This window comes from Microtus pennsylvanicus, chromosome 9, assembly GCF_037038515.1.
Source record: "Microtus pennsylvanicus isolate mMicPen1 chromosome 9, mMicPen1.hap1, whole genome shotgun sequence".
NCBI classification, from domain to species: Eukaryota; Metazoa; Chordata; class Mammalia; order Rodentia; family Cricetidae; genus Microtus; species Microtus pennsylvanicus.
This window is the reverse complement of record NC_134587.1, coordinates 16,463,290-16,477,377: the sequence shown is the minus strand read 5'-3', so window position 1 is coordinate 16,477,377 and position 14,088 is coordinate 16,463,290. Positions and strand designations below refer to the sequence as shown.

The window sequence follows — 14,088 nt, the reverse complement described above, 5'->3', positions numbered from 1 at the left end:
CAAGAGATGTGTAGGGAATTCATATGTTAAGGATCATCATTTTTTCATGAATGTTTTGCTTCCTACTTTCAGAAGATAACATTTATGCATCTATATTGAACATTTATGTATCTATATTGAATATATATTTATATATCTATTTTTCACTTGTAAAGAAAAAAATGCTCAATCATTCAGGTACCTGACACAAAAAATTGCTTTCGATACAATTTTCTTCCTTTCTTTTTTCTTTCTTTTTTTCTTCCTCCCTCCCTCCCTCCCTCCCTCCCTCCCTTCTCTCTCTCTCTCTCTCTCTCTCTCTCTCTCTCTCTCTCTCTCTCTCTCTCTCTCTCTCTCTCTCTCATTGACGAGGGTCTCACTATGTAGCCCTGACTGGCCAGGAATTATGTATAGATCAGGTTGGCTTCAACTCATAGCGATCTGTCTGCCTCTTCCTCCAGGTCCTCAATATTACAGCTGTGCACTGCCATGTCTGGCCTCCCTTTGGGTCCTTGCTTGTCACTAAATGGCTGCTAAAGTCGAAAGGCCTGGTGGTGAGAACACCCCCACATGCTGGCTCCGTGTCCAGCTCTGCCTGGAAGAAGGGACCTCACTCATCACTGGATGCATTGTGTTAAACATCAAAGGCAGGAACAGAATGGAGTTGATGGGTGCAGTGTTCAAAGCAGACTGTAGAAGTGTCACATGATCAACCCTTTTAGAAAACGTATGGTCAGAATATTTGATCATGTAGACATAGTACCAGTTATATTTTGAGTAAAATAAAAACATTCCTCAGCAGTAAGAAAACAAAATACAAACACATAAAGGATAGTCTATGTAAATAAGGTTAGGTGGTGAGTCAAATAATGATTTAGTTAATTTTATTATAAAGACTTTAGTCCCATTGGCAAAATTCTCAACAATTGATCAATCAAAAAAATGGTATTTAAATTCACTGAGTGGGTAGCCTGGTGGTGGTGGCACATGTCTTTAATCCAGTACTTGGAAGGCAGAGACAGGAGGATCTCTGAGTTCAAGGTCAGCCTGGTCTACAGAACTATTTTCAAGATAGCCAGGAAATAGAGACAGCCTGTCTCAAAAAAACAAAACAGCAAAAAATTCACGGAGTGGAAACACGTACAATAGACATTGTAATTTGCAAATAAAAACATTTTGCATCATTTAAGTGATTCATCCTCTATATACTTTTATTTACTTTTCATTTTAACTGATACACAAAACATAAAATTTTATATAGATTCAGGGTCCCACACAGTTTGTCAATGCACTTATTGTACAATGCTTAAATAAGATTAAACATTTATCTCTTCCAACACTTCTCTCTTTGTCATACTTAGTTTAATCCAGTTGTTTAAATTATCTCCAGAAAAAGGTGGGGCACTTTTCTAATAAAGTAGACTGCTTTAAATACAGTTTTCTGTATTTTCTAAATTGAAAATCCATTGTCTGATATTATATTATCTCCTTTAGAAAAAAAAGGAAGAGCATATTTTCTTCACATTTAACCATAAGTTTCCCCAAATGAGCTATTCTCAGTTTGCTAAGCATAACTGTGGTGGCAGCTGAGTAGACTGTAGGTCCGCAAAATTAAGGGCTATTTAAAAAATGTAAAAATGGGGCCGGAGAGATGGCTCAGTAGTTAAGAGCACTGGCTGCTCCTACAGAGGACATAAGTGGGATTTCTAGCACCTACGGCAGCTCCCACAACCCTCTGTAACTCCAGGTCCAGGGGATCTTCCAGCTCCTGCAAGTACACGGTGCACACACATACATGCAAGCGCAACACTCACGTACATAGAAATAAAAAACAAGTAAAGCTTTAAAATGTAGAAATTACCTTTCCTAGCTTTGCTATGTCTCGGTACAATGACAGAGGCAAAGTAAATGTAGCCGTTGAAACCACAATGATGAAGTGTCGGCCAATAAACACGCTTCCAGGATCAACTGAAATATAGTAAATATTATTTAGTGTTTATACATATAAATTGCGCATTGTGTGGTACATTAACTACCCAAACACTTCATTATAAATAATGATGTAAAAAAAACTTAAATCATATATGAAGATGATTTTGAGTTAATAAACAAAAAATCATGTTAAAACAGAAATATACCACAAAAAGATAATACAAAATAACCCAAGAATGAACTTATGCTTCCTACGATGTCATAGAATTTTACATTCCTATGAATAGCGTCTTTAAAAATTATTAATTTATTTAATGTTCATAGCCTTTTACTGTACATATATCTGTTCACCACTTGAATGCCTGATGCCCCTGAAGGCCAGAGGAGGGTATCAAATTCCCTAGGAATGGTTACAGATGGCTGTGAGCGACTACACAGGTGCTAGGAATTGAACCCTGGTCCTCTGCAAGAGCAGCTGGTACTCTAAACAATGAGCCACTTCGCTTGCCCCAATCGCCTTCTCGTCAGTTTCCCCACTCCTAAACTACAAGCAAACATGCCCATCCTTGCTGAATTACTCTCACAACCAAGCCATGGTGACAGGCTCAACAGGAAGTGGGCTTGTGACACGTGCTGAAAATGTCACCTGAGGATATTCACGGCAGCTGTCACACAATTGGCCCACAATGGAAACAACACAAACGTGCCCTGGCTGACTGCCACACTAGTGTGTTTGTGTTTCCATAGCATGGGATGCTCCTAACCATAGAAATATAACCAGGCAGACTCCTCATGGAGTCACGGGGGTAACAAATTCCTGTCACATACAACCTGCTGAGTGCAAGGAGTCAGAACCAGAAAGCTATGTGCTTTGTTTGTTTGTTTATTTATTTTGATGGGATTTACATGGTGTTCTGAAAAAAAGTGAATCAAATGGAAATGCATTGAAAATGGCAACTTTTTTTTAGACAGGCTTTCTCTGGCTGTCCTGGAACTTGCTCTGTAGACCAGGCTGGTCTGGAACTCAGAGGTCCATCTGCCTCCACATTTAGGGTGTTGGGATTATTGAAGACTTGTACTACCATGCCTGGAGAAGACAGCAACTTTTAAAAATTGGTCAAAAACCAATTTAAGTTTGTTGTATTGGATGGATGTGAGCCCTGGGAACTGCAAGGTCTGTGAGGCAGCCCAGCTCCACAGTCAAATGTTTTGTTTGTAAATTATGAATTACATCATACCTATGAAAAGTAAGCTTATTTCAACTCGCCACACTTCTCATGGTTACCTACCTCCTGGGATTCTTTGAAAGACTTTGCTCAGAGTATCTCCGGTTATTATGTTGTAACTTATCATGGCTGAAAGCACAATGACAGGAATGGTCGTTAATAAGCCTGCACATGTTTTTCTCTTGCATATTCTGAACACTGAAAGTTACGACTTACTAAATACTGACATAGGCTTAGCATGCATTGCATATAATTTCTAGTATGCCCGGGTTAAGGATAAGATGAAAGATTTATGCCCGAGTGTCAACTTGAGCTTCAGGAAAAATTTCACTATACAAATTGGTTCACCCCAGAATGCTTTAGAACGTTAAGATTTGACGCTCATTTGAAATGTGATTTATTTTGTTGTGGAGGGTTGGTTTCCAAACACCTTTTTTTGGGAAGACATGTGCTACTTACATTGAAGAACCAATGACAACAGTAAAATTTGGAGACACACACACACACACACACACACACACACACACACAAAGCCTTCATTTGAAAATGCAAGGCTTTCAAATGAAGTATTTTTTTCTAGATTTCTGTGAGAACACATAGACTTACTTCAACTATAGCTTCTTTAATTCTAATAAAAATATGAAATCAACATTGTTTGAAATTCCCAAAGAATTAATAAGATGTAAGTGAAGTCTTTGGTTGTTAATTTATATGAACATTTTATCTGTTTAAGAAGTGGGTGACATTTTCACCATTGTGGTACAAATCATAAAACAAAATAAAACAAAAATCATCTTCATTGAGCCTTAAGAGAGACTTGCTGGTTTTCTCACTCACTTTCAATCCCAAATCATTGTGTATGTCTATGTGTGTGTATACATATATATATATATATATATATATATATATATATATATATATGTGTGTGTGTGTATGTATATATATATGTGTGTGTGTGTGCATGTGTATTGTGTGTATAAATGTGTGTGTCTGTGCATTGTATATATATTTTTGTGTATATGTATGTGTATTGTGCATGTGTATGTATGTGTGAGTGATATTTGCATGTGTATATATGCTGTATATTCATATACACATTTATCAGAGAGAGAGCATACAGCAGGTAAGGAAAACTAAAGCATTAACCAAATTCCCATTTTATTTTAGAAAAAAATAGTAATAGAATAGGTAAAATGTATTAGAAAATATGAAGGAAAATTGTTAAAGATGCAAGCGCTGAATTTGGAAAACACTTCAACTACTAGGTTTTTTTTTTTTTTGGCTCTCAAATGCCTATTAAAGCTGCTGCCATTCAGAAAGAACCACGTGGGTACCAGCTATTATAGCATCTGTCTTCATGGCCACCTTACCTATGAAAGGGTACATAAACTGTAGGGCAGAGAGCAGCAGGTATCCTGGAAAGCCAAAGGTCTGGTTAACCAAAGACTGGTAGGAGTCTGTTCCAGAGAGGGCTCCTCCTTTTATCAATAAAATGAGGGAAAAGTCTGTAGCAAAACAAAACAAAACACAAATCATCTGAAACAAAGGGTCAGCATGTTTTGACTGTTGTCTTTGAGAAGAGATTCATTTTTAAATTAAGGTTTCAGATGGCCAGGGCTGGCTTCAAGTTTGTTCTGTATTCAAGGCTGACCCTGAACTCCTGTGCCCTGCCTCAACCTCCAGAGTGCTGAGAGATAGGCAAGAGCCACCATACTGGGGTGTGGGAACTCCATCCAAGGATGGAGTCCTGGGAGGGGGATTTGAGTGCATGTAAGAAAACAGAGCAAGGGTCTTGTGACTTCAGTTTCTTTGAAACCATGGGTTTGTTCTTCTAATGCATTTTCCTGGCCCTCCCAGGTCTAGTGGATAGGAGGGAGTTTGCTTCAGAGTATTCTTTAACTGACTACTGGTAAACGTTTAAATGCCTCTGTGGAAAAACATGTTTTCTACATCTGCAGCCTGTCCTTGTGACTATATGCAGCCTGACCTCATGAGAACTTTACTCATGCACCCTTTCTTAACCCTTAGAGTATACAGTGATCTGAATAAAGTTTGCTCTTGCATGGGACTTTAGTTCCCCTCATTTCTTGGCTCCATCTCCCAGGTTCCATTGCCTCCTGCGTGTGTCTCTGGGTTTCCAATGGTGCTGGAGGGGCTGGGGATTGAACCCAAGGCTGCACACATGTGGGACAATCTCTGTATGGATGGAGCTTCATCTTCAGCCTGAGAAAAAGAGGAATTCCAGGAGAAGAGCTGCAGTGGTACAGTATTACCATGACAAGGTTAATGACTTTTAATAAAACATCATTTTTCTTTTAGCTACATGTCTTTCAAACACAATGCAGATATCCTTGAATATCCAGGTGATGCCCTGAATAGGGCAGAGGCAGTATGACTGCCAAAGGCCATGGATACTCATAATTTTCTATCCTAAAGACGTAGCCACGTTTATGGGGATGTGACTCCACCGCAGGTGATATAACATAGGTGCTCAATCTGTAAACACCATGGTGAGGATTTTAGGGTTAATGAATATATAAGACTCAGAGCACTTGGTTTGGAATAAAATAAAATCAGTGACTTAATTTTAAAGCTATTATGGTTAAGAGTGCACTCTATGGATTATTTAAAAATATTTACATTGTAGTTATTTCATTTCAAATTTTGAATTAAAGCTGAAGACATAAATATACAGTAATTATATAAATAAGAATAATTTTCCCCAGGTGGTGGTAGCACACACCTTTAATCCCAGCACCTGGAAGGCAGAAGTAGGGGGAGCTCCATGAATTCAAGGCCAGCCCAGTCTACAAAATGAGTTCCAAGACAGCCAGAACTGTTACAGAGAAGCTACTGTTTAAATATAGTGTTACCAAGTAATTTCCACTGGTTTGAATGGGTAATAAGGACCATAGGGTTAAGAACCCAGGATTTAAATTCCAACCTAACTCCATAGTTTAAGATTTTAATTGCAGTGTTGAACAATAGATCTGTAGGACTCCCATAATTTGTAAAGAAGTCTGATTCCATTAAAAAAAATTGTAGTGTTAGGCAAGAAAAAATTAACATACTGTATTTGTAGATTTTGCTCTTAAAGCATAAAAAAGAAAATGAATCTTAAAATATAAATTGTTTGACTTTCGTGAGGAGATCTTTTATTTATCAAAATTATTCAAAGATGCAGATGATGTTAGTAAATGAATGGGTTAATCGTTCCTACTGATAGTGAGCTTGCAATGCAGGTCTTTGGAGCGACTGTACATCATGGGTACACCAGCAACTGAACATGCTATTTGCAGTGTGGTTTATTTACATGTAATATGATGCGGGTTTACTAACCATTCGTCTTCTTCCAATCCACAGGTGAGATGTTTACTTTTCTCTGCCTGCTGGTTTATAATCATGTGTTCACCATGCACTAAAGCTATGGTAATATACTGGGTGGAAATTAAATATTTGCCAGCACCAACTGGGGAGCAGGCAATTAAAAATGGAAAGGCTTTTAAAAGATACTTATATTCATAAGCATAGATTATGCGTCTCTCAGGTCTGGAATGGAGAGGCTGTTCTGCATGTACCTGCCAGCCCAACCCCGTTGTGTGCATCATGGAGCAATGTTTTCTCAGCCAGCACTGGCCTTGGAAGTGACTTTCTCAGCCGCCACTTTGTGTATGAAGTGGAAAAGGCACATGCCCAGGTTTAGGCTTGGTGATAGAACATGCTACGTTCACTAATCTGTTTAAGAGATTAGGAAGAAAAGCAAATCCCCTCAAATGTGATGCTTAAATTCCTCAGGATCCTTTGATGGACTTCTTAATTAACTGGGAGATCCAATTGCAGGGCATGTTTGTGTAGGTGAAGAAGTCATTGAACAATTTATACTGCAGGGATATGCAGCCGTGTGCTATTTACCTGTAATATATGAGACCCAGAATAAAAGCAGTATTCCCAAGGGAAATCCAGCTTGATTCATTGAATATGGCAATCCTGGAAAAACATAAAATGCCCCAACCCATTAAAATGACATATATAAATGCAAAAATCTCTCACAATTCATATATAGGTAGTAAAATAAATTCTGTATATCCATGATTAAAAGTTGTAACCTAAGACAAGATAGTCCTAAATCAAATATTAGCCTATTAGCACTTATTCCAGAATGGAATACCGTTAAATTAATGACATGTCAGGAGAACAAGCACATGAGATGAATGAAGAAGAGTTCAAAAGCTGCAAATCAAAAATCAATTTCAGTTCAAGCAATACTTATTTCAGTGTGATGGTTAGTGTCCTAGATTCCAGGGAGAACAAAGACCCCAGGCCCTGCCTGACACACTGCTGTGGTTGTGAGATCTTAGGGGAGACTGATCATGGAGCCAAAAATGGGGGAGTCAATTAGGAAATGCAGGGAGCACAGGCATGCAGAATTACTTTTTCTCAAGCTAAATGGGGTTCATGAGAATATTTTTTATGACTTTGTGGATGTGGATAATTTTAGATTATAGACGACAAAATATTCAAAATGGAATAATTTAAGCATTTTTCTTTAGAATATTTCTTTTTAGAAAAGTTTTCTCTTTAAAACAAAGCTGCCGAGTGCAGTGAAGTGGAACTTTATTGTATCACTGACCTGCATGTACCTGAGAAGTATTCGTACCAGGAATAAATTCCAGACTTCTGAAGGTTGAACTGTCCATACTCCATGACACATGGACACAGACTTTTAAGCAAGCTTTAACTCTGATTACTTCTGTTTCACCCAGAAGTCTCCAATTTATTGTTCATTTAAAAATATGTATATATGGATTAATGTAAAGCCAGAAAGCACATAAACTTGTGAAAAAATAAGAAATTAACTCAGGGGCTAGAGAGATGGCCCAGCAGTTAAGAATAGTTATTGCTCGTGCCAAATACCCATTTCCCAGTGCCCACATAGTGGCATACTACCATCCTTAAATTCAGTTCCAGGGAGTCCGACAGCCCCTTCTGACCTCTGTGGGCACCGGGTATGCATGTGGTGTATGTGTTTGTAGGCAAAACACTCACACATGCACATAAAATAATAAATAAATAATGAAATCAAGAAAAGAAAAACAACTCATTTGATAAACAACAGTTTTAAGCAGATAACAATATGAAAAACGTTATTGCAGAAAGTTGCGTATTTGGGGAGCAATGCAGTTGACAGGACTTTATTTTTCCTGCCTCTTTGGAAATGGAATGTTTTCCAACTACAACAAACAATAGACGCTGGAAAATACCGTTTCTCTCACTGTAGCGCAAAACCCTTTCAAAGTTTTTACTCTTTAAAGAGGCTTTCCCTTGCTTCTGATTGATTGGAAAAACATGGGCTATTCTTTCCTGATCATTGTAAATGAACTGTCATAGTGACTAGATGCTCAAAACTAATATTTCATATGTTCACGGTTTAAGTTTAGCATCCTGTAGGTAGGCCCAGAAATAGTGTAGTTTAATATTCCATAGGACGGATTGTTAAAGTCTCGCATTAAACTTTTGTGCCTGCTATGCGTACAAAAATCAGGAATTCCCTCCTGGGACTAATGGGATTTAAGTAATGGAGTCTACTTGAGAAAAAAAGAACAAATGCATTAGATGGAATGATAACTGACCAGGCCATCTATGAAAAGCCCATTTCCCCTATCCCCTGGGCACTCCCCCTTCTCCTCCCCAGGACACTATCTACTGTGGAGCAAAACACAGTCATCTAATTAAGTTTTTTTTTCTTTAAAAACAACCAGCAAATGCTAGCAGAATATTAACAGTTTTACCCCCCCCCCCCTTTAAAAAAAAACTTAACTTCTCAAATAGAACCCAGCAGGCACAGATGGCTTACCTATTATCCCGGATCCTATGACAGAATTGACCACATTGAACACAGCGGCAGAATGACAGGATTTCCTTTGGTGCTCATGGCCAGAGACCAGGCTTTCTCTGTCACTCAGGTGTGTTTCTCTCTATTTCAATAGATGAAAGAATGATTAAACATTCACTAGTTTGAAAGTGCATAATGTCAGATTATAAATAAGCAATGCATGATTCAAACATAGTTAATGACATCAAGTAATTCCTATAGCGTTAATAATATGATAACAAGGGAAAACAGAAAGGCTAGGCATCCGAAAGAACTATACAAACTTTATCCCTAAGTCTTCACATTGCCGCTGCCCAACTGTTTTGAGCTAATTCCAGAGTATGGGGTCTGTTCATGAAATTTAAAAAGTTATAGAAAAGTGTTTATTCAGAAGATGTAGGTCAGATTAAATCAGATAAAGCCCCCTCCTCCTTTTTTGCCAAACCAAGACCCCAGCCTGAAAGTGGACGGGAACTGTTCAGCTCCTGCCCCTGTTGCCACTTTTACCTGCCGCCGGTCGCTCAGCTCTGGACGCTGGTAGCTCATATCTGCACAAGGGAAGGTTCTGGGCTGGGAAGCCGGCTCCCACCTGGCCAGGCTCCCCTGCCGTTTTTGCCTGCAGTCAAGGTCGCCAGAGAGGGAGCCGGTTCCGCGGGTCTCGGTATCCTGGAGTGGCTGCAGTTCAGAGGTCTCCGCCTTCACCGGGGCGGGTTCTCCCGCTGGCCACTGCTCCTGTGGATGCTCTAGGATTTTTCCAACTTGCAGCCGGGTCTCCCCTCACTCAGATCACACAGGTATCCCTCCCTGAAACTGCAAAAGTACAACCTGTTCCTCCCACGGCGCCCTAGCTTGCTTCTTCTGTTCCTAACTCAGTTGCTGGTTCCTATCCTAGAGACTGAAGCCAGCTAAGAACTCAGAAGCAACTTGCTCCACAGAGTGACTTTTCTCCCCGGCGTCGCTCCCCTTACACTTCATTTGGATGGAACAGAACGGTGAAATTTTAGGACTTTTATATTAAGTGGAAATTGAAAGGAAGAATAAACAGAAAACACAACACGACATAAAACACAGTTCTACGGTTTTAGCAAGCTTGTTTACTTTGCATGCCCAGTTAAATGCACCCTGGTTACTTTTCGGAAGAGGAGACATAAAGAGAAAGGCATGATAGATCGATACTGGATGCAGGCAATGGAGCTTTTAAAAGGAAAGGGTAAACAGGGGAAGGGAAGGAACCTAGAATATTTGAGCTAGGAAGAGTCTTAAATGATCGTCTATTTATCCTTTCGTGTTAAGCAGATGAAACAGGTCTGGAGATACGTGATGGCGAATGAACTTTGGGGCAATAATAATAATAATAATAATACACAGATGCTAACCAATTTTTTTTCGTGAAAGTTTAAAATCAAGGGGGGGGGCTTTGCTGTTTTTCTGTGAGTTTTAAAGTGAGACATGTTAAATGTATACATTTTTATTATCTTATGTTGAAGTAAAGGATCTTTGCATATATTCAATAACTATTGGTTTTGTCTTTTTAGAAACTTAATTTTACAACCCTTGAACATTTGGTATTGGCTATCTGACCTTCCTTTCTTCCTTCTTTTCTTCTTTTATTTTATCTTCCTTCCTTCCTTTTCTCCCTCTATCCCTTCCTCTATTCCCCCCCCCCTATTTTTTTGCTCATTTTGAGACAGTGTCTCACTGTAAAGCCTTGGTGGGCTTGGATCTTACTATGTAGAAGAGACTGGCTTTGAACTTCCAATAGGAGAACTGTTCTCCTGCCTCGGCCTCCTGAGTGCTGGTATTATAACTGCGTGCTCTCATATCCAGTTGGTCTTGTGGATTTGTAGGGGTTAGTTATACACCTGGGACATCAAACCTTTGTCAGTCATGTATTTTGTACACAGCTTCTCCTAGCTTCTATTAAAATTATTTTTCCTCATTAATATTTGCAAGTTTGATATACTTAAAGTTAATTATCTTGATCCAGATACAAATGAATTAAGAAAGGAACTACAAGCCTATTTTATTAATCTTATAGATGCAAAAGTCTTAAAGGAAATAACAAGTTGGATAAAATAGGATTCATAACCAACAACACATATTTTTTTTTATTCTGAAGAGGCTTTGGAAGCAATCTCATTTCTATAAAAAATGAAACAGAAATGTGCAACTTGTGATGTTTACACAAAGTGGTATTGAAATTCTAAGTCTAAAACAATAATAAATGAAGGAGAAAATAAAGGTATGAGGATTAGAAAGACAGAAAAAAAAAGGCCCTGTCATTATTTTCAAGTGGTAAGAGCCTTATAAAGAAAACTCCAAAAGAATTAGAGAAAATGTTTGTTATAATGTGAGAACATAGAGATGACAAGATTTAAGATTGACCTAAGCATATACTAATTTCTGTACTGCAGTCATAAACAACCAGATATAATTTGAAAGACTATAATGCTACCAGTGAAGAGCAAATCCTTGGTAATAAATGCAACACATATTTGAGACTGTAAACTTGAAAGGTTTGTAAAAACTTAAGTTCTCAATGAAAAGAAAAACTTAGTCTTTAAAAAGTATAAACTAAGGAGGCAATTATTAGGGCTAGGAAAAGGATAGCAAGGAGGAAGGAGCAGGAAGAGGGTAAAAGGCAGGGTGAGGGAAAACAAAGAAACAATGACGTCAGGAAATTTGAAGGCAAATGGACGGGACTAGAAAACAATCTTCCTGAATGAGGTAACCCAGACCTAGAAAGACAAACAAGGTATGCACTCACATATAAGTGTATGTTAACTGTAAAATAAAGGATACTCATGCTACAATCCACAGACCCAGAGAGGCTGGATAACAAGGAGGGCCCCAGGAGGGGAGGGCACATGAATCTCCTGGGTGAACTGGGGCTGGCTGGGGAAGGGAACTTGAGGGATAGTACTGAAAGAGGATGATGGGAAAGAAGAGGGCATTTCAGGGTCAGGTAGATGCAAGGGAAACTCCCAGGAACCTACAAGGATGGCCCCAGACTCCTACCAATCGATAGTGAATATGTAGGTGATGGAGCAAGACTTCTAGCGGAGGAACTGGGACATCAACCCAGCCACATAACCCATACCATAAGAGTGATCCCACTGTCATGTGTCAGCACTGCCTGGAAAGCCAGGACCCGGAGGCTACATAGCCCAGAGACCTAAGATATAACCAAACCTATGGGAAAAGGGGGGAAAAGCCAATGTAATGATGCCTAATGATATTCTGCTACACTCATAGATTGGTCCCTACCTCAATTGTCAGCAGAGAGACTTCATCCAGTAACTGATGGAAACAGAGGCAGAGACCCACAGCCAAACATTAGCCAAGCTTGGGGAATCCTACTGAAGAGATGGAGGAAGGAGCCAAAGGGGTCAAGGACACCACAAAAAATTCCCCAGAATCAACTAACCTGGTCTCATAGGAACTCATGGAATCTGAACCAACAACCAGAGAGCCTGCATGTGACTGACCTCTATGTATATGTGACAGTTGTGTCATTTGATCTACTTGTGGGTTCCTAACAATGGGAGCAGGGGCTGTTGGGAATGCTTTGGCTGACACATAGGAACCTATTCCTCATGCTGGATTTCTTTGGCCAGTCCAAATACAAAAGGAGGTGCTCTGTCCTATTGCAAGTTGATATACTGTGCTTTGTTGATACCCTTGGGAGGTGTGCCCCTTTCTAAACAGAAACAGAGGAGGAGTGGATGGGGGTAGGCAGGTGAGGGGAGGGACTGGGAGGAGAGGAGGGAGGGGAAACTTGTAAATAAAAAAGAACACAGTACCATGAAGCCCAGTACTTTGTGTGCTAACGTAGCACTTCGTGGAAAAAGGATCGGAGGGACTGCAGGATGGTTTAGTCAACAGAAGTGCTTATCACACAAGCCTTGTGGCCTGAGTTCCATTACTGGTATCTGTGATTGAAGGAGAAAAATGACTCTAGAAAGATGCTCCCTGACCTTCCCATGAACACAGTGATGTCCATGCTTGTTTACTAATAACTAAAATAAAAAATTAAAAAAGAACAGAAAACAAATAAAAATTAAAATATACTTCGTAAATTGTTTTCTTTCTTTTCTTTTTCTGTATCTTTGGAGCTTGTCTGGAACTCGCTTTGGAAACCAGGCTGGCCTTGAACTCACAAAGATCAGCCATCACTGCTCTACGCCCGTCTGTGCGCTCTATGCGCCGCCATACCGTTCGTGAGCTGGGCAAGGGGCTGGAGATTGAAACATACAAAGACTCACAGACAGACAGAGACACGGGTCATCCTTGATGCCAGAATGCCCCAAGAATGCTACCTTTATTGTGTCCAGAGGCAGCTTATATAGGAATAGCCACGCCCCAACCAAACGCACCAGAAACCATTCCTCTGCCAAGAACTCCTGAGGGTCTCGTGCTCAGAGCAGCTGTAGGCACTCAGATCAGGGGAAAACACGTTGTTTACAAGAAATTCAGGATCTGGGGGCTCACAGTTCCCAACACATCACCCCAGACCCTGGCTTCCACATGGTCATGGACCCAGACATGGCTCTAGGCAGCACCCATGCCCAAATGTCTCCATGGCTCCAGGTGGCAGCACTGGCCACCAGATCAGGATGCTACAGGCCAATCTTTTTTTTTTTTTAGATTTATTTATTATGTATACAGTGCTCTACCTACAGGCCAGAAGAGGGCACCAGACCCCATTACAGATGGTTGCGAGCCACCATGTGGTTGCTGGGAATTGAACTCAGGACCTCTGGAAGAGCAGCCATCTCTCCACCCTGCTACAGGCCAATCTTATGAAGGCATATTTTCAGTCAGGAGTCCCTTTTCCCAGATATGTCTGTGCTTGTATTATGTTAACTAAAAACGATAAGCATGAGCTTTCTCTTCGTCCACTATGAGAGAACCTCTGACATGTTCTAGATGGTTCAGGAGGATTGGAATTTCTCTCCTCACCTTCATTTGGCTCTGGGCAAATGGAGATTCAGGTAAAAGGAGAATCCTGAAAGGGAAGGATGCTCACACCCTTCCCTCTCCTTTGGTTATTTTAAATGAAGTTCAGAGACATAACTG

The 14,088-nt window shown here is 39.9% G+C and overlaps 1 protein-coding gene across 1 annotated transcript in view; it reads right to left on the bottom strand.

The window, feature by feature from the left end:
* Slc38a11 (solute carrier family 38 member 11) overlaps positions 1 to 9,687 on the bottom strand; it is a 50,971-nt gene extending 41,284 nt beyond the window's left edge. The window contains exons 1-6 of the mRNA XM_075984406.1: positions 9,517 to 9,687; positions 8,992 to 9,112; positions 7,050 to 7,124; positions 4,508 to 4,642; positions 3,201 to 3,266; positions 1,841 to 1,947 (exon numbers count right to left, since the gene is read on the bottom strand). Coding sequence (XP_075840521.1) covers positions 1,841 to 1,947; positions 3,201 to 3,266; positions 4,508 to 4,642; positions 7,050 to 7,124; positions 8,992 to 9,112; positions 9,517 to 9,555 — 543 coding nt within the window. The 5' untranslated portion in view covers positions 9,556 to 9,687. The remainder of the gene's footprint in view (positions 1 to 1,840; positions 1,948 to 3,200; positions 3,267 to 4,507; positions 4,643 to 7,049; positions 7,125 to 8,991; positions 9,113 to 9,516) is intronic.
* Positions 9,688 to 14,088: the final 4,401 nt, after the last annotated feature.